This window comes from Camelus dromedarius, chromosome 9 (genome assembly GCF_036321535.1).
Source record: "Camelus dromedarius isolate mCamDro1 chromosome 9, mCamDro1.pat, whole genome shotgun sequence".
In the NCBI taxonomy this organism is placed as follows: domain Eukaryota; kingdom Metazoa; phylum Chordata; class Mammalia; order Artiodactyla; family Camelidae; genus Camelus; species Camelus dromedarius.
The window spans coordinates 68,620,150-68,642,404 of NC_087444.1; the positions used below are offsets into that span (position 1 = coordinate 68,620,150).

The 22,255-nt window shown below is 49.9% G+C and overlaps 2 protein-coding genes across 2 annotated transcripts; both read left to right on the top strand.

Moving 5' to 3' along the window:
- The first annotated feature begins 175 nt into the window (after positions 1–175).
- Positions 176–10,619, top strand: DLL3 (delta like canonical Notch ligand 3). The gene is made up of 9 exons (XM_031458691.2): positions 176–244; positions 363–644; positions 1,484–1,541; positions 2,465–2,707; positions 3,783–4,000; positions 4,975–5,197; positions 6,615–7,206; positions 7,456–7,540; positions 7,872–10,619. Exons 1-9 carry the CDS (start codon positions 176–178, stop codon positions 7,875–7,877), a joined length of 1,776 nt encoding a protein of 591 aa, XP_031314551.1. The 3' UTR covers positions 7,878–10,619.
- An 829-nt stretch (positions 10,620–11,448) lies between these two features.
- Positions 11,449–14,490, top strand: SELENOV (selenoprotein V). Its single transcript, XM_010985257.3, is given in 5 exon segments — positions 11,449–12,188; positions 13,752–13,776; positions 13,922–13,975; positions 14,090–14,164; positions 14,259–14,490. Coding segments are annotated over 5 exon segments (972 nt in total). The 3' UTR covers positions 14,337–14,490.
- Positions 14,491–22,255: the final 7,765 nt, after the last annotated feature.

Consider the following 22,255-nt stretch of genomic DNA (forward strand, 5'->3'; position numbering starts at 1 on the left):
TACATTGCCCTTGGCCACGACACGATTTCCCATTGCTCCAGCAGGCTCCCCTTCCCCTGCGACCTCCTCCCCTAGGGTCTCCTGGAACCGGGCCGCTGCCCGAAGGGGCGGAGCTGTCCTCTTAGATATAAGGCTCTGAGCCAGCAGCTGCGGCTCCCAAGACCTCCGAAAGGCCATGCTTGCCCCGCAGATGCCCCAGCTCCTGTCCCCAACGGTGATCCTGGCACTCTTTTTCCTTCCCCAGGTCAGAGCCCGAGTGGAGAGGGAGGGGGTGCGACCCACGGGTTTTTGGGGGGGGTGCGGGGTGAAGGGGACACCTGGGTCCCCTCGGTCCCCTCACCCTGTTCCGCTTTCGGTCCCAGGCACGGCCGGCCGGCGTCTTCGAGCTGCAGATCCACTCTTTCGGGCCGGGACTAGGCCCGGGGGCTCCGCAGTCCCCTCGCAAGGCCAGGGGCCCCTGCCGCCTCTTCTTCAGGGTCTGCCTGAAGCCAGGGGTCTCCGAGGAGGCCGCCGAGTCTCCATGCACCCTGGGCGCGGCGCTGAGCGCGCGCGGACCGGTCTATACTGCGCAGCCCGGAGAGCCAGCGCCTGACCTGCCGCTGCCCGACGGCCTCCTGCGCGTGCCCTTCCGGGACAGCTGGCCGGTGAGACCCGGCCCTGGGGCACTCCCGCGCTGAGGGCCTTACCCAAACCTCGACTGCCATCTGTCCTCCAGCTTCCAAGACCCCAACCCTCCCCCTGGGGACTCCAAATTCCCAGACCAGTCAGACCCATAAAACCTACCCCCTGGAGACCCCAGTTTTTCTGATTCCATCTTGCCCTCTAGGGATCTCAAATGTTCTGACCCCAGCCTTGCACACTTGGAACCCCATTTGGAATTTCCAGAACCCCAAACCCACCTTCTAGAAACCCTGAATTCATAGAACACTACCTCTGTTCCCTGGGGATCTCTAAACACTGGTATCCTCATAGTTATCCCCAAATCTCCTTGCCCTTAAGGACCCTCACACCCTGACTTGGGGATCCCCAATATCCTCTCATCTTACCTCTTTTCAGACCTTCCAATTGGGTCCTGTGTCCATGACTTGCACTTCCAAAACCCTATTTCCCATCCCACAACCGCTAAAGCACAGAGGTAAACAGACCTATTTTTGAATTCTAGACCTTTGTCCTTTTGGGCAAGTGACTGTCTTTTTCCCAGTCTCAGTTTCCTCATCTGTAAAATGGGATCATCATGGTACATCGCAGTGATCCCTTTTGAGGGATTCAACCAGGTATCTTGAGTATAGTGCTTACCACATAGTAAGTGCTCAATAAAGCAAGCCAAAACTGTCATTCCTTCCCTCAGCCAGTCTCTCTGGGAATTGTCCCATGCCTGTCTGATCCCTGGAATGATCATCACTCTTTACCCCTGGCCTTCATCGAGTACCTGCCCTGATCACTATGTTCATTCTTTCCTCTCCCCCCTCCTCCACTCAACCAGGGCATCTTCTCTCTCATCATTGAAACCTGGAGAGAGGAGTTAGGAGAACAGATTGGAGGTGAGTGTCTTCAGTCCTGGGACTGCAGAGTAGAATGTAGGGACTCCAAGGGGTTAGGGCCTGATGTGAGGTCCAGGAGAGTGACACGGGGCTGTCTACTGTAGGGTGCGGTGTTCACAGGATTGCTGGACCCATGATGTCATCACAGCTCTTGGAGTGTGGTGCTGGGTGTTGACAGCTCCAGGGCTCTTGGCATGTCAATGTAGAAATGACCTGATATTGGATGTAGGAATCCATGGTCCTGATACCAGGCAAAGAGGGGAAAGCTCATTTACTATTTTGGAATCGATGCCAGCAGAGCAGGATGTAGCATCTCATAGTCCTGCTCTGTCACCACCTGATTTTGAGAACCCAGGGTACAATATGAATTACTTTCTGGTTCTTGTATGCAAAGCTCTGTCACTGTGTCTGCACAGAGGTCCCAAAGAGCCTATGGGATGTTGCAGTTTCATGGAGAGGTTTCAGGGAGGGATATGGGGGTGATTTAATCAATTCTAGGGGGACTTCGGTGCTATATAAGGCCCACAGTGGGGATTCTGTCACCATTTTGATACAGGAAGATCCTGAGGCCCAATTTGGGGGTGTATTGCCCTCACTTCAAAGACCTGTCATTGCCCCTTGACCATATGGAGAATATTAGATGTCCCAGGGTGACAGAGGTCTCATCACAACTTAATATACAAAGATTCTGAGGCAAAATACAGGGGCTTCTATGGGAGAACTGTTATTATCATTATGGTCATAGGGATCGCGACATCAAAGGTCCCAGGGCTCATTAGGGGAGTTTGCAGCCTTGCTCAGTAACTGCCATTCTCAGGACTCAAAAAGGTTTGGCCTCGTGGGAGAGTGCGACCCTGCGCGGTCAGTCTCTATCGCGATATTGAGTCGGGTCGCACCCCAGCACATCTCCCTTCTCCCCGCAGGGCCCGCCTGGAGCCTGCTGGCGCGGGTGGCTGGCCGGCGTCACCTGGCGGCCGGGGGCCCTTGGGCCCGAGACGTGCAGCGCGCAGGCGCCTGGGAGCTCCGCTTCTCGTACCGCGCGCGCTGCGAGCCACCGACCGTCGGGGCCGCGTGCGCGCGCCTCTGCCGTTCGCGCAGCGCCCCCTCACGGTGCGGACCGGGACTGCACCCCTGCGCGCCGGTTGAGGACGAGTGCGAGACACCGCGTGAGTCCTATGTTTAACCCTACCCCATTCCGTCACGATCTCCAGGCGCCCCTCACAACCTAATTGCCCTCTTCGGGGAAATGGGGCCCGAGAACCCTTCCCCAGCTACCCTAGACACACCTCTCCATGAACTAGGGACTGCCGCTGACCTGGCAGCGCAGTAGCTCCCCTCATGGCCCCCAGCTCCCTTCCACAACTCAGCTACCTCCTTCAGGGAGCTGAGGGCCCCGGCCCCTCCCCAGATCTACTCATAGTCTTCAGCCCGCTCCCATGATCCAGCTACCGCTTTCAGGGAAACTGAGGACCCTAGACTTCCCTGCCTGGGCACTGCAGCCCACTCCCTCTTCCCAGCACTCTTGTCTACCCAAATAGGAATCCCATACCCATTTCCCATGCCATTACCCCCAGTTCCTCCCCTAACCCATACCCACACCCCTTTCCAGATGCTCAGACCCCAAAACTCCATCAGTTCTGCCCCAGGAGCACCCAGGAGCTTTGGAAACCTCCCTCCCCCTCCCCAGGGGTTCCACCATTCTCCCTCCCTGCGGTTACACTCCAGACCCCATTTCTTTCTAAAGCTTGGGATCCCCAACCCCCACCCTGGATACCCTCAGACCCCTCCCCGAATGTCTGAGCCCCAGTGAAACTCCTAGGACTCCCAGTCTTATCCAGATCATCCCAGACTTGCCTTAATCCAAGGCCCTCTCATTTCCCCCAGAATGCCAGGGGTCCCTCCCCAATCCGCAGTCCTCTTCCTTCATTCTCCTCTTTCCAAGCTCTGACCTGGGAGCTCCACTCCATTATCCTTCCAAGAGCTCAGACTCTGGAATTCCTTAGCCTGGGTTCAAATTCTTGTTCTGCCACTTCCTAGCTGGGCGGGTCACCCTGCCTCTTGGAACCTCAGTTTCCTGGCCCATAGAGTGGGAGTCACAATACCATTTAGCCCAGTGGATTGTCAGTCACAAAGATGAAACAAATGATGCATAGAAAGCGCTAAAAAACTTCTCTGATTCCTGTTCTCTGACTCTGCCCTTCATCAATGTTCCTCTTCTTTCTGCCTCTCCTCCCCCCACAGCAGCATGTCGAGCAGGCTGCAGCCCCGATCACGGCTTCTGTGAGCAGCCCGATGAATGTCAATGTCTGGAGGGCTGGACTGGGCCCCTCTGCACAATCCCTGTCTCCACCACCAGCTGCCTCAGCCCCAGGGGTCCATCCTCTGCCACTGATGGATGCCTCGTACCTGGGCCCGGGCCCTGTGATGGGAACCCGTGTGCCAACGGGGGCAGCTGTAGTGTTAGTATCACCCCTCCCACCTCTTCCCGGGCAGTACTTTCCCTTGGGAGTTCCCACCACCCTCTGTCTGGGGCTCCATGAAACAACAACCTAAGCTGCTGAGCGGGGGTGGGGAGCTCCAGGGGTAGCAATCAGGGAGGGCTTCCTGGAGGTGTCTGACCTGCATCTGGGGCCTTGAAGTAGGATGAGGTGATGGCAATGGGTTTGGGAAGAGCAGACCCAGTGGGTGGCACCTAAAGGTGTGGACATGGAATGACAAGGAGTCCTGTGGGGCCACAAACTGCACCCCCTGTGGGGTAGAGAACAACTCAGGGCTCAAGATAGGGGTGGTGGCGCCAGGTGGGTTGAGAATTAGGGATGGGGGGCACAAGAGAAGGCTTTCTGGAGATGAGCCCGGGTCTAGGGCTTCTGAAGTTTAATTTGGCTGGGAGGAGGTGACTGGAGAAATTAGACCAGATGAGTGGCCTCGGGTAAGCAAAGGTATGACTGTGGGAGGGAGCCTCGTGTGTACTGGGATGAAGTAGAGCCCAGGGTGGGCCACCTGGACACTGCTACTACTATGGGACAGTGAGAAACACTCAGTGTTTAAGTTGGGGGGTGCTGAGAGGGGAGAGCCAAAGAAGGCTTCCTGGAGGAGGTGGGCTTAGATTAGGACCTGGAATTAGGGCTGGGCTAGGCAGACAGACTCGGGGAGGGCAGACAGGGCCAGTAGCATTTGTTAGGCAAGGTGTAGGTGGGAATGGGATCTCTTTGGGCCTCCAGAGCCTTCCCTCTGCAGGGCTGGATGGCCAGACCCAGAAATACGGAGCAGAGTGTGGGGTTGTCTAGGGAGGACTTCCCTGGTGAGGCCCCTACATACTGGGAAGGAGGTGGGACTGGAGACGGAGCAGCCCTCACAGTGGTCAAGGTTGCAGAGGAGGATGGGATTTTGCTCCAAGGAAACCCTGATCCGAAGTCCTCTTGCTTCTGCCCAGGAGACACTGGGGTCCTTCGAATGCACCTGTCCCCGTGGGTTCTACGGGTTGCGGTGTGAGGTGAGCGGGGTGACATGTGCGGATGGACCTTGCTTCAACGGTGGCTTGTGTGTGGGAGGCGCAGACCCCGATTCTGCCTACATCTGCCACTGCCCACCGGGTTTCCAAGGCTCCAACTGTGAGAAGAGGGTGGACCGGTGCAGCTTGCAGCCATGCCGGAATGGTAAGGTGGGGAGGACAGAGCAATGAGGGATGGGGGATGGGAGTCCCTGCACAGTCAGTGGGCCCGAGCAGGGCTTGGCTCACATAGTCCCAGGTGGGACTCCTGTAGCCCTGCAGCCTGGGGAAGTGATCCTCCCCCTCAGCCCAGCCTCAGTTTGCTCTTCTGTAAAACAGGCGAGGTGATATTCCTAGCTCATAAATATCTGTTGATCATCCACTGAGTACTCGGCCCTGTTCTAGGCTCGGGGGATGGGATCAGGAAAGAGACAAAAATCCCTACCCTCATTGAGATGATGGGGTAGACAATAAAGAGGATAAATAAGTAAATATATAGGAGGTAGGATGGTGATAAAAACAAAGAAGAAAAGTAAAAGCCAGATGGGGGATGGGGAGTGTGTATGATGGGGGCAGGTTGACATTTTAGTTAGAGTGGTTAGGGAAGACCTTGCTGAAGGTGTAGGGAGGGAGCTGCGTGGGGAGTTGGGGGACCAGAATGTTCAGAGCAGAGGGACGAGTTGGTGTAAATACCCTGAGGTAGGAATGTGTCTGGTGTGTTGAGGATCGTGGGGAAGACAGTGTGGTTGGAGCAGAGTGAGTGAGGGGAGAGAGGTGAGAGATGAGGTCAGGGAGGGGACTGGGACAGATCCTGTACGACTTCATAGGTGATGGGGAAGATTTTGGTGTTACTCTGAGTGAGATGGAGCCACAGTAAGGTTTTCAACAGTGGAGAGACCTGATTTTTTGATATAGGTATTAAAATATTAAACAAGATTATGAATGTAAAGGGCTCAGTGCACCCTCTTATAACAATACTAATTCTTTCCAAAACACTCACTGAGTGTTCACCCGGGGCTGAGTGTTACTAGGGACACAGCAGCGGCCAGGACAAGCCCTGCACTCATAGGGGTACCAGTCCAGAGGAGAAGGCAGAGTCGTCTTCAGACAGAGCCCAGAGCGGCTAGGGCTGTGATGGGGGAGGTCAGGACTGGGATGGAGGAAGAATCAAGGATGGCTTTCTGGAGGAGGGGACACCTGAAGGATGAGCTCAAGAGAACAGGTGAAAAGAATGGGAGAAAAGGAGGAAGGGAAAAGGGAGAAGATATAGGCCAAGGCCAGGTGGTTCAAACCCATTGTTCTGGAACCGTTAACTATTTAAATATGGTTGAAGCCGAGAGAAAAAGAGACAGACACAGAGAGCCAAAGAGGTGAGGCCGAGTTAATCCAAGACTTCATCAGGGGAAAAAAATGCAGGCCGCCTTTCCAAGCAAACTCCCAGAGGCGGCCCTTGAGTCAGATGAGACAGAGGGGACCCAGAGAAAAGGGGAGGGCGGGGATTACTGAGAAGAGAAAAAGAAGCCCGGGCGGGTCTGGGGCATCGCTCCTCCCAGACCGCACCCTCGACACCCAGTTCCCTACAGGCGGGATCTGCCTGGATCTGGGCCACGCCTTGCGCTGCCGCTGCCGTGCCGGCTTCGCGGGGCCGCGCTGCGAGCACGACCTGGACGACTGCGCCGGCCGCGCCTGCGCCAACGGCGGCACGTGCTTGGAGGGCGGCGGCGCGCGCCGCTGCTCCTGCGCGCTGGGCTTCGGCGGCCGCGACTGTCGCGAGCGCGCCGACCCATGCGCTGCGCGCCCCTGCGCCCACGGCGGCCGCTGCTACGCTCACTTCTCCGGCCTCGTCTGCGCCTGCGCGCCCGGCTACATGGGCACGCGGTGCGAATTCCAGGTTCACCCCGACGACGCGGACGGCGGCGCAGGCGCACTGCCCGCGGCCCCCTCGGGCCCAAGGCGTGGGGACTCGCAGCTCTTCTTTTTGCCGCCGGCTTTGGGACTGCTGGTGGCCGCTGGTTTGGCGGGCGCTGCGCTCTTGCTGGTTCACGTGCGACGCCGTGGCCCTGGCCGAGATACTGGGTCTCGCTTGCTGGCGGGGACCCCGGAGCCATCTGTCCAATTGCTCCCTGATGCACTGAACAACATGAGGACGCCCGAGGGGTCCGGGGATGGCCCAAGGTGAGCGGTTTGTCCTCAGACGTATTCCTTATCCCTCTTGGCTGCTTGCATCAGTCTCCGTAATGCAGTTAGCTTGATGCCTTGGTGGGCTTTCCTGATCGATCACTTTCACTTCTCCCAGCTCCAACTCTTTTCTGTTTGAGTCGTTTCACAATCCCTCTGGTTGGCTTTGGATTCCTCTCCGTGGTGGGTGGGAAAACAAGATGTGAGAATTTAAAGGGTCTGGATCTTACTCCCTTCCTCCCGCAGCCCGTCCTCAGATTGGACTCGCCCTGAAGATGGAGACTCTCGTTCGATTTACGTCGTATCTGCTCCTTCGATATATGCCCGGGAGGTAGTTACACACCTCTCCCTCGTCTGCACACATTGGGCGTACTGGGCAGAGGCAGCCCCAGCTTTTCCTGTAGCTCTCCTTTATCTGTCAAATGAGGAGGGTAGAGTCTCTGGAAGGTCTTTAAGCCCGCTTTTCAATCTTGACTTAATTTAGTTCTACCTTGCATCCCTTTTGCTATCGTCTCAGCTACTTGGCATCTTCTCTTTGACTTCAAGAGGTCACAGTAGGGAGCCTCCTCCAGAGCTTCTCCACGGATTTCCGCTCACTGGGGGGAGGGAGGGGTGGCGGAGGGGCAGCCCTTTCTAATGCCTCCTACTTGTTTTGTTTCTAGGCCTAACCTGCCCCTTCTCTATCAGCACCTGGAGACAGAACCTGGATACTTTTGTATTCTCTGCTTCAGACACTTTGGAGTTCAAGCTGGAAGGGGTGACTGGGAGGATTTTACCATTGGAAGTTGTACATAATGGTTATTTATATCTTATCTTTTTCCTCTCACCATCTCTCCAGAGACATCTATAAAGGCTCTTATTTTGATCAACTTGGACTCATCAAGTTGAGTACTTTCTATGTGGTGTTGGTACTGAGGGGAGCAATTTGGTTTCCTGAGACAGGACTCTGATGCAGGGGTCAGAAACAATTCAAAGTGGTTTAAATAAACAAGAGAATTTATTAGTTCATAAAAATGAAAATCCTGTGGTAGGTGTAGCTTCCACAGGGCTAGATTCAAGGGCTCAGTGTTGTTCTCCAGTTGTCTCTGGGTGACTTCGTATGTAGATGGACTTTCACTGGCGCTGGCTTGCTACATGACAACTTGAACTAGTAGCCAGGCAGTATGGCTTATTTTGATTGGCGAGGCTTTGTCATTTGTCTAGTGTGTGGCAGGACTTAAGGTCAGCTTGTCTAAGTCACATGGAATAATGAGCAAGGGAGTGTCCTTCCCTCTACCAAAAAACAGGTTTGTTACTAGACAGAAGTACTGGACTTAGTAGGCAAACAAACAGAACCAGTGAGAGTAGAAAGAACCTATTTCCAGGGGAATCTGAGGTGCAGAGAGTGGAGTAATTGCAGCAACTCCTTCGTAATGAGATGGAACAAATCTTAGTAAGATCTTGCAGAGAGGGGGTATTTTCTTAAATTTTGAGACTATTCTAAGACAGTTAATCACGCAGCTAATACTACTTCTATCACAGAAAATATAAAAAGCCTCCATCAGCCAATTTCCACCAGTCCTCTTTCCCCATATTTTCTAGCGGGGAGAAGGCTGGGACAGTGCCCACACATTTTTGGAAATGAGCAAAATCCTAGAAACTGAAGAAGAGAGAACAGAGAAAAAAGTAACAAATGGAATGTAGCAGCAAGTGATCAAATGAAGGGGTTCTTTGATTAGAACAGTAGCCAAGGGATCCACATATTCTTTTAATTCAGTCAGCAGATACCATATATACCTATGTGTACAAATAAATAGCTATGTGTACAAAGTCTCCTTTCAGGTTTCACTATGTTGAATTTCTATGTCATGAAGATTAAATATAGCATTAAAGAAAATGGGCATTAAAACAAAAGTAATATTTAAATTGAGGTTAAAGGCAGACATCAAAACCAGCCCATTATTCCTTCTAAGACAACTTGATCTTCAGAGGCCAGTCTTTGCTGCCTTGAACAGAGTATGCAACCTGCCGAAAGAGCAGAGCTCAATTTAAAAGCAAAGATGGGGGGCTGGGGGCTAGCTCAGTGGTAGAGTGCATGCTTAGCATGCATGAGGTCCTGGATTCAATCCCCATCCCTCCACTTAAAAAAAAAAAAAAGGAAGATGGGAAGTTGTGTTATGCTCATGCTGGTTTTTTTTGATCAATGGCTGCTGAAGGCAGGCAGTTGCATCCCATGGATTCCCCCTTTGATGTACTTCCTGGTGTCAGTGATGTGTCACCTGTGGCAGAGTGTTGGCACCATCACCGTACACATCCATGAGTCATTCCAGGAATAGTACCGACTGGATGATCAGAGAGTGATGACTGGAGTTCTCTGATTCACCACTGTAAGGGAAGAGTCCTGCACCCAAGTCAGCAGGCCCTTTAAAGTGCAGGCTGTGATCCATGGCTTTGCCTCACGGGATGCTGCAGGCTGAGCCCAAGGTAGCAGCTGCTGGGGCAAGAAAAACCATCTCAGATGGTTAGCACTCACAGGGAAGGAAAGTTATTCTGGTCCATATCCCTTCCCTTTAAAGGTGAAAGGAAGCAGAGCCCCAGAGGACTAAAGTGGAAGGCATTCCCCAAATGGTCGTTTTTTTTTTTCTCTTTTGGCAGGGCTTTTAATCTTTCAGGCCTAGACTTACTGCATTTACCACAATGACAGTAGTGAATAAAGTACCCTAAGTGATCACTCCAAAAAAGCAAAAAAAAAAAAAAAAAAAAAAAAAAAGACAAAAAATCAAAATGCCTCCAAATGCACAGAAATCAGACAGCCTTGGTTCAGATTTTGGTTCTGCTACTTACTCGGCCAAGTCACATCACCTCTCTGTGCCTTAATTTCCTTATCTGTAAAATGAGACTAGTAAAAGAACCTGCTTCAGAAGGTTATGAGTATTAGCTAAATTAATAAATACAAAGCATTTTATAACAGAGTCTGGCATATATTAGATGCTCACTAAATGTTTGTTCTCAATATTATGCTAAAAGAGGAAAGCCTATTTCAAGTTCATTTCACAGAGAAACCAACTGAAGCCTAGAGAAGAGTAGAGACTTGCCTAGCATCACACAGGACATTCAGGGTCTTTCTTGATCCTCCTGGTATTTGGGACTCAGGCCCAAGATTTAGCACAGGAAGGTCTCTCAGGGGTCAGGAAGCACAGTGGGCCATGACCTCTCCTCTGCTCGAAATCTTCCATGAATCCAAATAGGTCTGGATCTGACCTAATAGCATGGGACCAATGTCAATATCCTGGTTTTGATAATGTACTGTGGTTACATAAGATGTTGTTATTGGGGAAAGCTGGGTGAAAGATACAAAAGAATTTTCTATACTCTTCCCCAACTTCTTGCGAGTGTGAAAACTGTTTCAAAATAAAAAGATAAATATTTATTCAGTGCCTACTGTGTGCCAGGCCTTGTTTTAGGAGCTGGGGATTTAGCAGTGAACCAGACAGGTTCCCACCCTGGAGGAACTCACAGTGTGATAGAGTCCTTGGCAGAGGAGTTCTGTGTCAGGACCCTGAAGCCTGACAGCTTGTCTGAATCCTGGCTTTACTACAGCTTATCAGCTGTAGGCATATGTGTAGCACTTAGCACTGTATAAATGTAAAATCTGTTACTGTTGCTCATTATGATTTTTCTGCAGATCTCTCGGTTGTCCCCTCTTCTAAGAAGCCCTCCCTGATTGCCCCAGACTGGTTCTAGCACCTCTTCTGGGATCCCACAGGCCCATGTGCTTCCTCACCACATCTCTGACCCCCGTGCCTGTGCTTCCTCCACCCTCACCCTGACCTCACTGGGCTGTCATTGTTTGGCGATTGGTATATCTCCCGCACTGGACAGGGAGCCTGATCACTGGATGTGGGCTTGCCTGATCACTGCTCTGGCCCCAGAATCACCCAGCACAGGACTGAGCACATAGCAGGCACTCAGTAATCAGATATTGAACGCATGAATGTTAAGGACACTGGCAGTCTGTGTGTTCCTTACCCTGGAGGTGAGGATTAAGGGAATGGGAATTATCAGGCGGGATCTGGCGGTCCCGGCCCCATCCTGGCCCAAAGCAGTAGAACCTGCGCGCTGAATGGAACCCCATGTAACAGCGCTCCATTGTGGTCGCCTCCCATTTTAGAACCCTGCGCGGTTAAGGCTCTCCCTGCCCGAGGCAGGAGGGCCTGGCGGGATCCCAACCTGGGTATCTGGGGTCCGCCCCTGACCCCCATGAACAACCAGGAGCGGGCCCCAGGCCCCACCCCGGCCCGGACCTTGCCTTCGGTCCGGGCCTCAGTTCCGGCCCGGGGTTCGACCGTGGTCAGAAACTCCATCCCGGTCCGGACTCCGACTCTGGTCCGGACCTTGGCCCCGATCCGGACCCCAACTCCAGTCCGGACTCCAACTCCCGTCCGGACGCCAACTCTGGTCCGTACCCCGACCCCTGTCCGGACCCCGACTCCGGTTCGGATCCCAACACCGGTCTGGACCGCAACTCCAGTCCGTTCACCGACTCCGGTCAGGATCCCGACTCCGGCTGGGATCCCAACCCCGACCCCGTCTCGGATCCTGGTCCCTGCCTTGGAACCCCTCCCAAACTCCGGCCTATCTTCGGATCCGCCCCCAGAACCTGATCCCCAGCTCACTTTGTCGCCTGATCAGGATCCTGCGCCGACCCTGAGGGTGAAGCCCATCCCATCGTTCACCAATGGCTTCGGTCCCACCCAAGAGCCCTTTCCTGCCCTTACTCCATTGGCCACCGATTTCCTGGGGTCCACCCTCGAGTCCAGCCCGAGGGCAGACCCATCGGCCACCAAGTTGATAGATTCCACTTCTGGACATAGCCTGGCGACGCCCATCCTTGGGACCATCCCGTTGGCCGTCACCTTACCGTTTTCTGCCAACACATTCGCCTCCACCAGCGAGAACATCCAAGTGGACAACAAGATCATGATTCGCGTGGTCTACTGGTCAGGGGCTGTCCCCACCCACAGCGGCTTCCTCCCCCGGGGCAAGGGCTGGAGGGGGTAGGCGCCACCTGCCGTTCTCTTTGGAACTAGCGATCTCTGGGTTCACTCGTTCACACTCCTGTGAACAGAGCCACCTGCTTTCCTCCCCTGTAGAGCAGAGGGCCCTGAGGGAGGACAAGGGGTGGGAGAACTTCAGAGGCTGGGTGTTCAGGGACAGTCTTTCTCAGGAGGTGGCGCTTAGGTTGCTACTTCTCAGTGAGGAGCCACTAAGAAGAGTGGAGAAGGGGGATCAGGTCGCCCCTGTGATGGGGGTGGGGGCGTGGGGGGTGGAGGGAGGGGGGAAAAGGGGAGGGGAACAGCCAGTGCAAAGGCCGAAGGAAGCTGGCTTTAGTCTGCATTCCTGGTCTCAGAGCTGAATCTTTGTGTCCCCACAACAGTAACAGCAGTGACCTTCCTTTGCTCTTACTGAGACCCAGGGCTGGATGTGGCCGGGGGAGGGGCATTGTCTTCTCTCTAATCCCTGTGCCTCTCTCCTGCTCTAGAAGGTTCCGGTTTTCTGTCTCTCCAACTCACAGCCGTTTTCCCTTTCCCTATGTGGTGTGTCTCTTTCCCCATCTCCCCACCCCACCCCCTTTCTCTGCCCATTTCCTCCTTTAAAATTTTTTTTTAAATTTTTTCCCTTCCAGTTTATTGAGATACAATTGACATACAACACTGTATATTTGAGGGGGATAATTAGGTTTATTTGTTTTAATGGAGGTACTGGAGATTGAACCCAGGACCTCATGCATGCTAAGCATGCGCTCTACCACTGAGCTACACCGTCCTCCCCATCTCCTCCTTTCTATCTCTCTGACTCTGTGGATTCATTCATTGTTTTGTTTCTTCAACAACCATTTATTAAGTAAATCCCTGCTTATTCACTGCTGTGTCTCTGATGCTGGCCTTGTTCTCAGTATCAGAGACATAGCAGTGAATGAGACAGATCCCTGTGGCATGGACATTCTGGTGTGGAGGGGCAGGGATGGACAATAAACATGACAAATGGCAAATTATTTAGGATCTTAGAAGGCAATCAGTGCTATGGATCAAAGGCATCTTGGGAGGGGTGTCACAGTTTTAGCTGGGGTAGTCAGGAAGTTTTCACTGAGGAGGTGATCTATGAGCAAAGACTTGAAAGAGGGGAGAGGTGGAGCCTTGTGAATACCAAGGAAAGAGCATTCTGCATAGGGAATGGCCAGTGCAAAGGCCCTGGGGCAAAGCATGCCTGGAACATTGGAAGAAGAGCTATGAAGTCCCTATGGCTGGACTAGAGTGGGCCGGGGTAGGGGGAAAGTGCGAGGAGATGGAGCAGAGAGGTGGTAGGGCCAGATCCTGTGGGGGCTTGTGGACCACAGGGAGGACTTTTTTTGCTGAGTGAGGTGGCGTCTTGGGAGGCTTTTGAGCAGGTGAGGGATGGGATTTGACTTAGGTGTTCACAGTGTCCCTCTGGTTGGGGAGATACTGAAGCAGTGTCTTCCCTCCATCTCTCTCTGCCTCCCTCCTCTTGCCCTTGACGTCCAGTGGCCTCTGAAGCTATGGCCTTAGGGTGAGTAGTTTTAACTTTGGAGGTGGGGGAGTGTGAACCATGAGGTCTGGAAGGAATTCCTATTTCCCTTCCCTCAAGACCTGTGACCCCATGACCCTTTGGTCCTCTGATCCTGTGACCACACGGTCCCATCTCCTCCCCACAGTACATCCTACTGAAAAAGAGCCTGGAGCAGCAATTTCCAAATTGTCTACTCTTTGTGAGTGCACTGGTGGCCCAGGGGAATGGGTTGGGTATTCAGGGCTGCAAGACCCCCAAAGGGGCTTTGAGGGGAGCTCTTAGCCTCTGCCAACGCCTAATATTCCCTCCCCAGGAGGAGGACGTATCTGCCCAGGCTACAGGGGAGTTTGAAGTGTTTGTGGACGGGAAACTGGTCCATTCAAAGAAGGTGATTCTAAACAAGGGTCCTGGACAAGAAGGGAGGGTGGTGTTCCAAGGCGTGGGAGACAGACACATTTGTGCTCTTTCCCCTCCGTGCCCAGAAAGGTGATGGCTTCGTGGATGAGACCAAGCTGCGGAAAATTGTGAGCCTTATCAATGAGGAGATCAAGAAAAGGTAGCAGGCAACTGGTGAGCTGGAGGTGAGGTCGGAGGGGTGGAGACCGGGCTGTGGGTGGGTGGGTGGATAGGAGGCAGGGCCCTGTGTTGGAGTCAAAGACACTCTAGCCCCAATCCTAGTGCAGCCAGTCCTCAGTGTTACAGTCAGGACAAGTCATCTACATCCTTTTAGGAACCTTGGCTTCCTCATCTATAAAATGGGGTTATTGAGATGATTTCATAAGATGCCTCTTATAAGGTAATAAATAGTGCATGGCTCAGAGTCGGGCACAGGGTACAACAGTGGTACATTTTTTCCAAAAGAGCTTTTGTCTTTTTCTTAGCTTTTAGTTGTGTGTGTGTTTTGTTTTATTTTGTTTTGTTTTTTTTGGTTGTAAAGCTGTAATGGCATGTGACTTTTCAACTTATAATTAAGTCGATTAAAATTAAGCACATTAAAAATTCCATTATTAGTCACCCTAGCCACATTTCAAGTGCTCACGGCCAGATGTGGCTGGCTGCCATATTGGACAGTGCAGATGTAAAACATGGAAGCCGTCACTGCAGAAAGTTCTATTGCTAACATTGTTTTAAGATATTAAAGCATAGACACAATAATTTATTTGCCACTGATACTGGATTTTTTAATATATTTTTAATTTAATTATAATTTTTAATGAAAGTACTGGGGATTGAACCCAGGACCTTGTGCATGCTAAGCATGTGCTCTACGACTTTGAGGTATATCCTCTCCCCTTCCCAATACTGGATTTTTAAAACCACTTACTACATAGGTATTTGTAGCTGCTACTAATTTAATACTTTGTCTGTTTCATATCTACTTTACAGTTGTTTTCAACTTTATTGAGGTGTAAATTATGTGTAAGAAACAGTACATGTTTAAAGCATGTAAGTTGATGAGCTTTGACATACCAATACACCCATGAAACCAGCGCAAAACCAAGATGATGAACATATCTGTCACCCCCCAAAGTTTCCTCAGCAATTTCTGTAATTTCTCCCACCCTCTCCCCTGTCCCAGGCCACCACTGACTTGCTTTCTGTCAGCATAGATTCATTTGCAATTTCTAGAATTTTATGTAAGTGGAGGCTGTAATTTTTTCAAACCTTTATGGTGGAAATTTTTAGACATAAATATTAGTTGGGAGACTCGTATGATAAACTCCATGTACGCATCATCCAGGTCTACTAGTATAGCTTTCTCTTCTCTCATTTCATCTTCTCTCCTGCCCCCTTTTTTTTGCTCTGTCCTATTTTAAAGTATATTCCAGACCTCATGTTTTTCACCTGTATGCATCTCTAATAAATAAGTTTTTAAAAGAAATACAAGGCCATTTTTTACACCCAACAAAAATTTTAAAATGTCTTAATACAATCTAATACCCATCCTAGTGTCTCAAAAAGATCTTTTTACAGTTAGTTTGTTGAATCAGGACCCAGACAAGGTTCATATGTTATATTAGCTGTTTTTAAAGAATTATAAAGAGGATTTTTGGAATCCTTAGTATGTGCCAGGCTTTTGGTAGGTCTCCTTTTAAGCAGCCAAGCTGGGGGTGAGGGGCAGGGGAGGCGGAGGAGAGATCTGTTTCTCACACTTGCCAATATACAGAATATGATCGTAGTTATCTACGTAGCCTCCAGGGTCACAGAGACTTAGATTCAAATCCTGGATCCATCAGGCCCACAAAGCTGAAGTGAGGTGAGGTAGATGTTGTGAGGTAGGAACCTGCCAAAGCCCTTTAGTGAGTGACAGCCGTTGTTATTGGAATCAGTCAGGATGTTTCTAATTGCAGCAGAAGACTGTTCCAAATGGCTTAAGAAATAAAAAATTGGCTCATGGGAATAAGTCTAGGGGCTAATTTAGTTAGCTGCAGGCATGGCTGGATCCAAGCACCAAAAGGTTGCCATTGGGAATCTGACTCTCCTTCACTCTGGGTTCTGCATTTTTCCATGGGCTAACTTTACTCTCAGGCAGGCTTCCTCTCCTGGTGCCATAAATCCTGCCAAAGATTCCCACTGGCATGGCTTAAGTCACATGTCCATCCCTGAGCCAATCACTGAGGCCCAAGGGAATGCAGTGCTCTCTTTGGCCCGTCTTGGGTCGTGTGTCTTTACCTCATTGGGTTTCATTTTATTTAGCAAGTATTTGCTGAGTACCTATTCTGTGCTGGATACTGTTCTAGATCCTGGGGATGATGATACAGCAGTTAACTAAACAGATACAAACCCCTGCCCTAGTGGAGCTGACGTTCTAGCTGGGGAGGCAGACAATGAACAAGACATATAGGCAAATAGAAAACACTTAGGAGGAGATAAATGGTGGGAAGAAAAATGAATCAGGGAAGGGGCACGGGTGCTGCTGGGAGTTTTCTGCAACTCTAAGTTGAGTGGTCAGGGAAGACCTCATTAGGAAGGTGATATTTAAACCCTTGAAGAATGTGCAAAGGCCCTGTGGTAGGAGTGTGTCTGGTGTGTTTGAAAATGGTGGAGAGACACTACTGGGCATTGTAATCCATGGAAAGCATTAGAATGGTTCCTGACACATAGTAAGCCCTATAGATGCTATTTTTTTTTTTGGAGTTGTTGTTGTCATTGTCATTGTTATTAAACTTTTTTTTTTCTTTCCTCTCTTCCCATCTCAGGAGCCTCAGCAGGATGACGAGAAGGGCTGAAATGTTGCCAAGTCAGGTCCTTTTCTGATGGTGGCTGGGGCTGGGGTGGGGTCGGGGAGGGGTGAAGAGGGAAATACATAGAGTTGGCCTCCCTGTGTTTTGGTCTGACTGTGTTTGCTGTCACCACATTCACTCCTGACATCTGAGGAAGTCGCCTGCTACTTGCTACTGGGTTCCCAGCATCTCCTATGTCCTGGACCTGGGTGGTGGGGAGAGGAGGCCAGCTTTGAACATGAGGCTAGTCTTCTTGCTCCTGAGCTTTGCTCCTGATGGTCTAGACTCAACTCCTCATGCTGTTGAGGTCAGCATCTTTCTTTTGTGGCTTTTTCATTTCCCCTGCCCGGGTTCAAAATATGTTTTGAAAACTTCCCATCTCATTGGCATTTTTAGAGGTTGAAAGAGAAATAGGGATTGTGGCAAGACATCCCAGACTTCACTATGTGTTAGAGCCCACTTTCTAAACCCACAGGTCTTAGAATCTCAGTGTTGGAGGGGGACTTGATGACCTGGGAGAGGAACATTGTTGCATTCGGTGGGTATTGATGAACCCCCTACCCTGCACCTGGCTCTGGGGGGGTCACTGGGCATGTGCCAGGAGGTCCAGGCAAGGCATGGGAATCAGAACTTTACCACGGAGTCACTGTGTGACCTCCAACAAGGGCTGCCACCTCTCTAAATCTCAATTTCCTCCTCTGTCAAATGATGGTTGTAATTCTCCTTAATCATAAAATTTCCAAAGTCTGGCACAGAATATGTAAGTTTTGGTCAGACGTAGATTTCAATCAGGAGTGCTCTTGCCTGCAAGTAACAGCAAACTGGACTGCCAGTGGCTCACACCATAGGAAAAACAAATTGTTTTGCTTGTGAACTGGTCGGAGGGGGCTGGAGTCAGCCAGCTGTCCAACTATGCCGTCAGGGACCCATAGTTTTTCTCTGTTTCTTCTCTGCCATCATTAAGGTATGACAGTGAACTGGCTCTGGGGCTCATGCATGTTGTTTCATTGTTGCACCTTTACCCATTACGTCTGTATTCCAGGCGGAAGAGGGTTGAAGAAGGTAAGGACACGCCTGCTGGGCCACTATCTTTTTTAGGAAAGCAAAACTTGGTGGGACAGTGGGTATAGCTCAGTGGTAAAAAGCATGCTTAGCATGTAGGAGGTCCTGGGTTCAATCCCCAGTACCTCTTTAAAAGAAAAAAGAAAGCAAAACTTTCCCAGAAGCCCCACCCAGTCTTCTGCTGTGACTGTGAGATAGTGCCCTGGCCCCTTCCCACCCACCCACCTCACCTCCCTCACCTCACCTGCAGCTCACCAGTTGCCTGCTGCCTTTCCCTGCTCTCACTGATAATGCTCACAATTTTCTGCAGCCTGGCCTCACCCAAAGCCATCTTGATTATGATTCAATATGGATTGAATAGGGATAGGAAGCAACAGTTGGAGGCGCTGTCAAAAGTCCAAAGTCTAACATACACTAGCATTGGGAGGATGTGAGTGAGTGAGAACAATGAGTTAAAGGATTTGACTGTAGGTTTCTTATTATGTCATAAGGTAAATATGATAAATCATAATAAGGTAATCAATACTTTTAAGGTTTTTATGGTAGGCGGACTTCTAAGGTGACCTTCAATGACCTGCACCTTCATATAACCTCCATCCTGTGAGTGTGGGTGGGACATGTGACTATAATGGGGTATCACTCCCATGACTGTGTCACATTATACAACAAAAAGAATTTTGCATTGAGTTTGAGGCCATCAGATAGATTATCTTGGGTGGGCCTGACCTAATCAGGCGAGCTCTTCCAAGAGACAAGAAGCATCAGAAGAAATTCTCTGGCTTACTTTGAAGAAGTTGTGGATTGTTGTGAGAAGGCCACTTGGCTAGGTCTTGAGGACAACCTCTAAGAGCTGAGAGTGACCTCCAGCTGGCAGGCAGCAAGAAAATGGAGATCTCAGTCCTACAACTACAGGGAACTGAATTCTGCCCACAATAGGAATAAGCATGGAAACCACAAGTGAGGGTATAGTCCCGGCCACCCATGTGATTTCAGCCTAGTGAGACCCTGAGCAGACATCCAGCTAACCCAGGTCTGGATTCCTGACCATGGAAATTATGAAAATTAATAATTATTAAATTTAATAAATAATAAAATAAAATATTTAATAATTATTAAATATTTGTTAAGTGCTTAATAATATTTAATACATTTATGTTGTTTCAAGCTACCAAATTTGCGATAATTTGTTTTGCCACAATGGAACACTAGCACAATTTTGACCAAAGGTTTTTGGCTATGACATTCGATCATATCAGTCACCATAATAACAATAATAATAAAAAGTGACACTTGGAGGACTTACAGTGTGCCATTTCAACATACCATTTGGGATCGTTCAGAGTTTCAACGTTTTGGTCTCAAAATCTTTTTATTTATACAAATTGAGGAACAAAGCACTTCTGTTTATGAGAGCTGTACCTACTAATATTTACTGTATTGAACATTGAGACCGTAAAAATATATGAATTGATTATAAAATAAGATCTACTTTTTCAAGGAGAAAAATCCTTTCCAGAAGGCTTAGCAGATGTGTGATCTTAAATCTGATTGGCTCTCCTCAGATCACATGCCAATCCTAGGCCAGTCAGTCCCTTGTAAATAGGAATGGGATTGCCAAATTTAGAGCAGCAATTCTCAAATTATTTGGTCTCAGGATTGCCTTACACTTGATCACCCAACTGCTTGATCCCCAGTTTTTAAAAAGTCATCCCATTTTTTTGAGGGGGGGTTTAAGTTTAATTACTATTTTTAATGGCAGTACTGGGGATTGAACCCAGGACCTCATGCACGCTAAGCACACTCTCTACTACTGAGCTATGCCTTCTCCCCTCCAAGCAGTTTTTGTTTCTGTAGATTCATCTATGGTTATTCACATCTTAGGAATTAGAACTGAGAAATTCTACAAACTATTTAAAACAATAAGCCCATTACATGTTAACATAAATAATATTTTTAATGAAAACATAACCATTTTCCAAAACAAAAAATAGTGAGAAAAGTGGCATGGCCTCACATTTTTGTAAATTTCTGTAACATCTGGCTTTAGAGAAGATACATGACACTAAATCAACTACGATGATAATAATAAAAAAGAAAGTGTGCGATAAAATAGTTCTGAGTTGGGCAATGGCAATACCTGTTTTCAGATGATTTGTTCTTTTGACCCCCATAGTTTTAAGTTTTTTTGAATTCATTTTCAAAAATGGAAAATAAAGCACTTTCACACAAAATCTCCATTCCCAGCTTTTCTTGAAGCTGTAGTGGTGCTGGACTTGTGTTTCCACATGGCACAACTGGCCAAAGTTGAGTAGTAGCTGATGCCTTTGGAGTCACAATCTGCGAGTCCCCACCACTCCCTGTTGTCCCACACTCACCTCCACTTTGGTCCTGTAGAAATTTGAGTTAATGACCTCTGATTATAAGGGTCATTTCTGGGTGCCTGACCCATCTCCCTCTTAGGATCGGGGCCCCTGCCTATCTCCCTCCTCTGTATAATCAGTACCTCAGGCCCTATAATCATGGCTTTGAGGACTTTGGAATTTCTCTGAAGGGTTTTGACTGGGAAGAGACTGAAAACTGGAGCCACTTATTCAGGGGTTATGAATTCATTAAATGATAGGCAGGAGGAGGGGAGCCAGGACATGTGGGGACCCAAAGGGGCCTGGGTTTCCAGAGAAGCTTATGGAAACAGAGGCCTCCAATTGTTTTAATTGAAGCATAGTTGATTTACAATGTTGTATTAGTTTCTGGTGGGTGGCATAGTGATTCCATGGGCACTTAGGTTGTTTCCATATCTTGGCTATTGTAAATAATGCTGCAATGAACATAGGGGTTCATATTATCTTTTAAAGGTAATATTGTCAAAGTCTTTGGGTAAATACCCAGAAGTCAGGTAGTGGGGTCATGTGGTAGTTCCATTCTTAATTTTTCCATAGTGGGTGCACCAATTTATACTCCCACCAATGGTGTATGAGGGTTCCCTTTTCTCCACATCCTCACCAACACTTGTCATTGTCTTTTTGATAGTAGCCATTCTGACAGGTATGAGGTGATATTTCATTGTGAGATAGTAGTTTTCTTGCTTCTGGTGTCTGCCCCCTGGTGGTTGAGGCTGGTCTAGGGGCCTGTCTAGAGGCGCCTGTCCTGTGGTTGGTGGAGATGGGTCTTGGCTCGCTGGTGGGCTGGGCCGTGTCTAGGGGCGTCTAGAGGCGGCTCTGGGCCCTCCAGTCCCCAGGCAGCCCATAGTTGCCTGGCCTGAGGCTTCCCAGCACCGGAGCCCACAGATCGCTGGGCGGGGCCAGGTCCTCGGGCCAAAGAGCCAACGTGGGAGCCTCAGAGTGTCTTCCTCCAGTGTCCACGTGCCCAAGGCAAGCTGCAGCCCCCTCCCACCTTTCCAGGAGACTCTCCAAGATCAGCAGGTAGGTCTGGCCCAGGATCTCAAGCCACTGTGTTTGTCCTGGGTCCTGTGTACCCGAGACCCTGTGTGAGCCCTTTAAGAGTGAAATCTCTACCTCCCCAGTCCTGTGGGGCCTCCCTGCAATCAACCCCCGCTGGCCTTCAGAGCCAAATGCTCTGGAGGCCAATCTTCTCAGTGCTGGACCCCCAGGCTGAGGAGCCCAACTGGGGACCCAGAACTCTCACTCCTGTCTGAGAACCTCTGTAATACAAGTTCCCCAGGTTGTGGGTATGGGCTTTGATTAATTGCAAGCCTGCCCGTCCCACTCATCCCGTGTGGTTCCCTCCCTATGTCTTTAGTTGTGGAAGGTCCCCCCTGGTAGGCACCAGCTCCTTTTCATCGATGGCTGTTGTGCAGACAGCCGTGATCCTGGTACACTCATGAGAGGAGGTGAGCCTAGGGACCCTCTGCTCCACCATCCTGGCCACTTTCCAATTATTTCTTTAAATACATTCTCTGCCCCCTTCTCTCGTCTCCTTTTGGGATACCCACTACCATAATGTTGCCCTTCCTAAAAGAGTCAGGTAGCTCTCGTAGAGTTTCTTCACTTAAAAACTAGTATTTCTCTTTCTTCTACTTGCATCACAGATTTCTACGAGCTCACTAATTCTCTTTTCCATACGGCCTGCTCTATTTCCAATGCTTTCTAATGCATTCTTCATCCCGTTTATTGAGTTCTTCAGCTCCAGCATTTCTGTTTAGCTCTTTTTCAGAGTTTCCATCTCTTTGGCAACGT

What these genes read in the sequence shown, in the direction of transcription:
- DLL3 (XM_031458691.2), top strand. Translation starts at nt 176, where the DNA reads ATGCTTGCCCCGCAGATGCCCCAGCTCCTGTCCCCAACGGTGATCCTG. An exon ending in CACTCTTTTTCCTTCCCCAG is followed by an intron (nt 245 to 362) that starts GTCAGAGCCCGA and finishes TTTCGGTCCCAG; the next exon opens with GCACGGCCGGCCGGCGTCTT. An exon ending in CCAACGGGGGCAGCTGTAGT is followed by an intron (nt 4,001 to 4,974) that starts GTTAGTATCACC and finishes GCTTCTGCCCAG; the next exon opens with GAGACACTGGGGTCCTTCGA.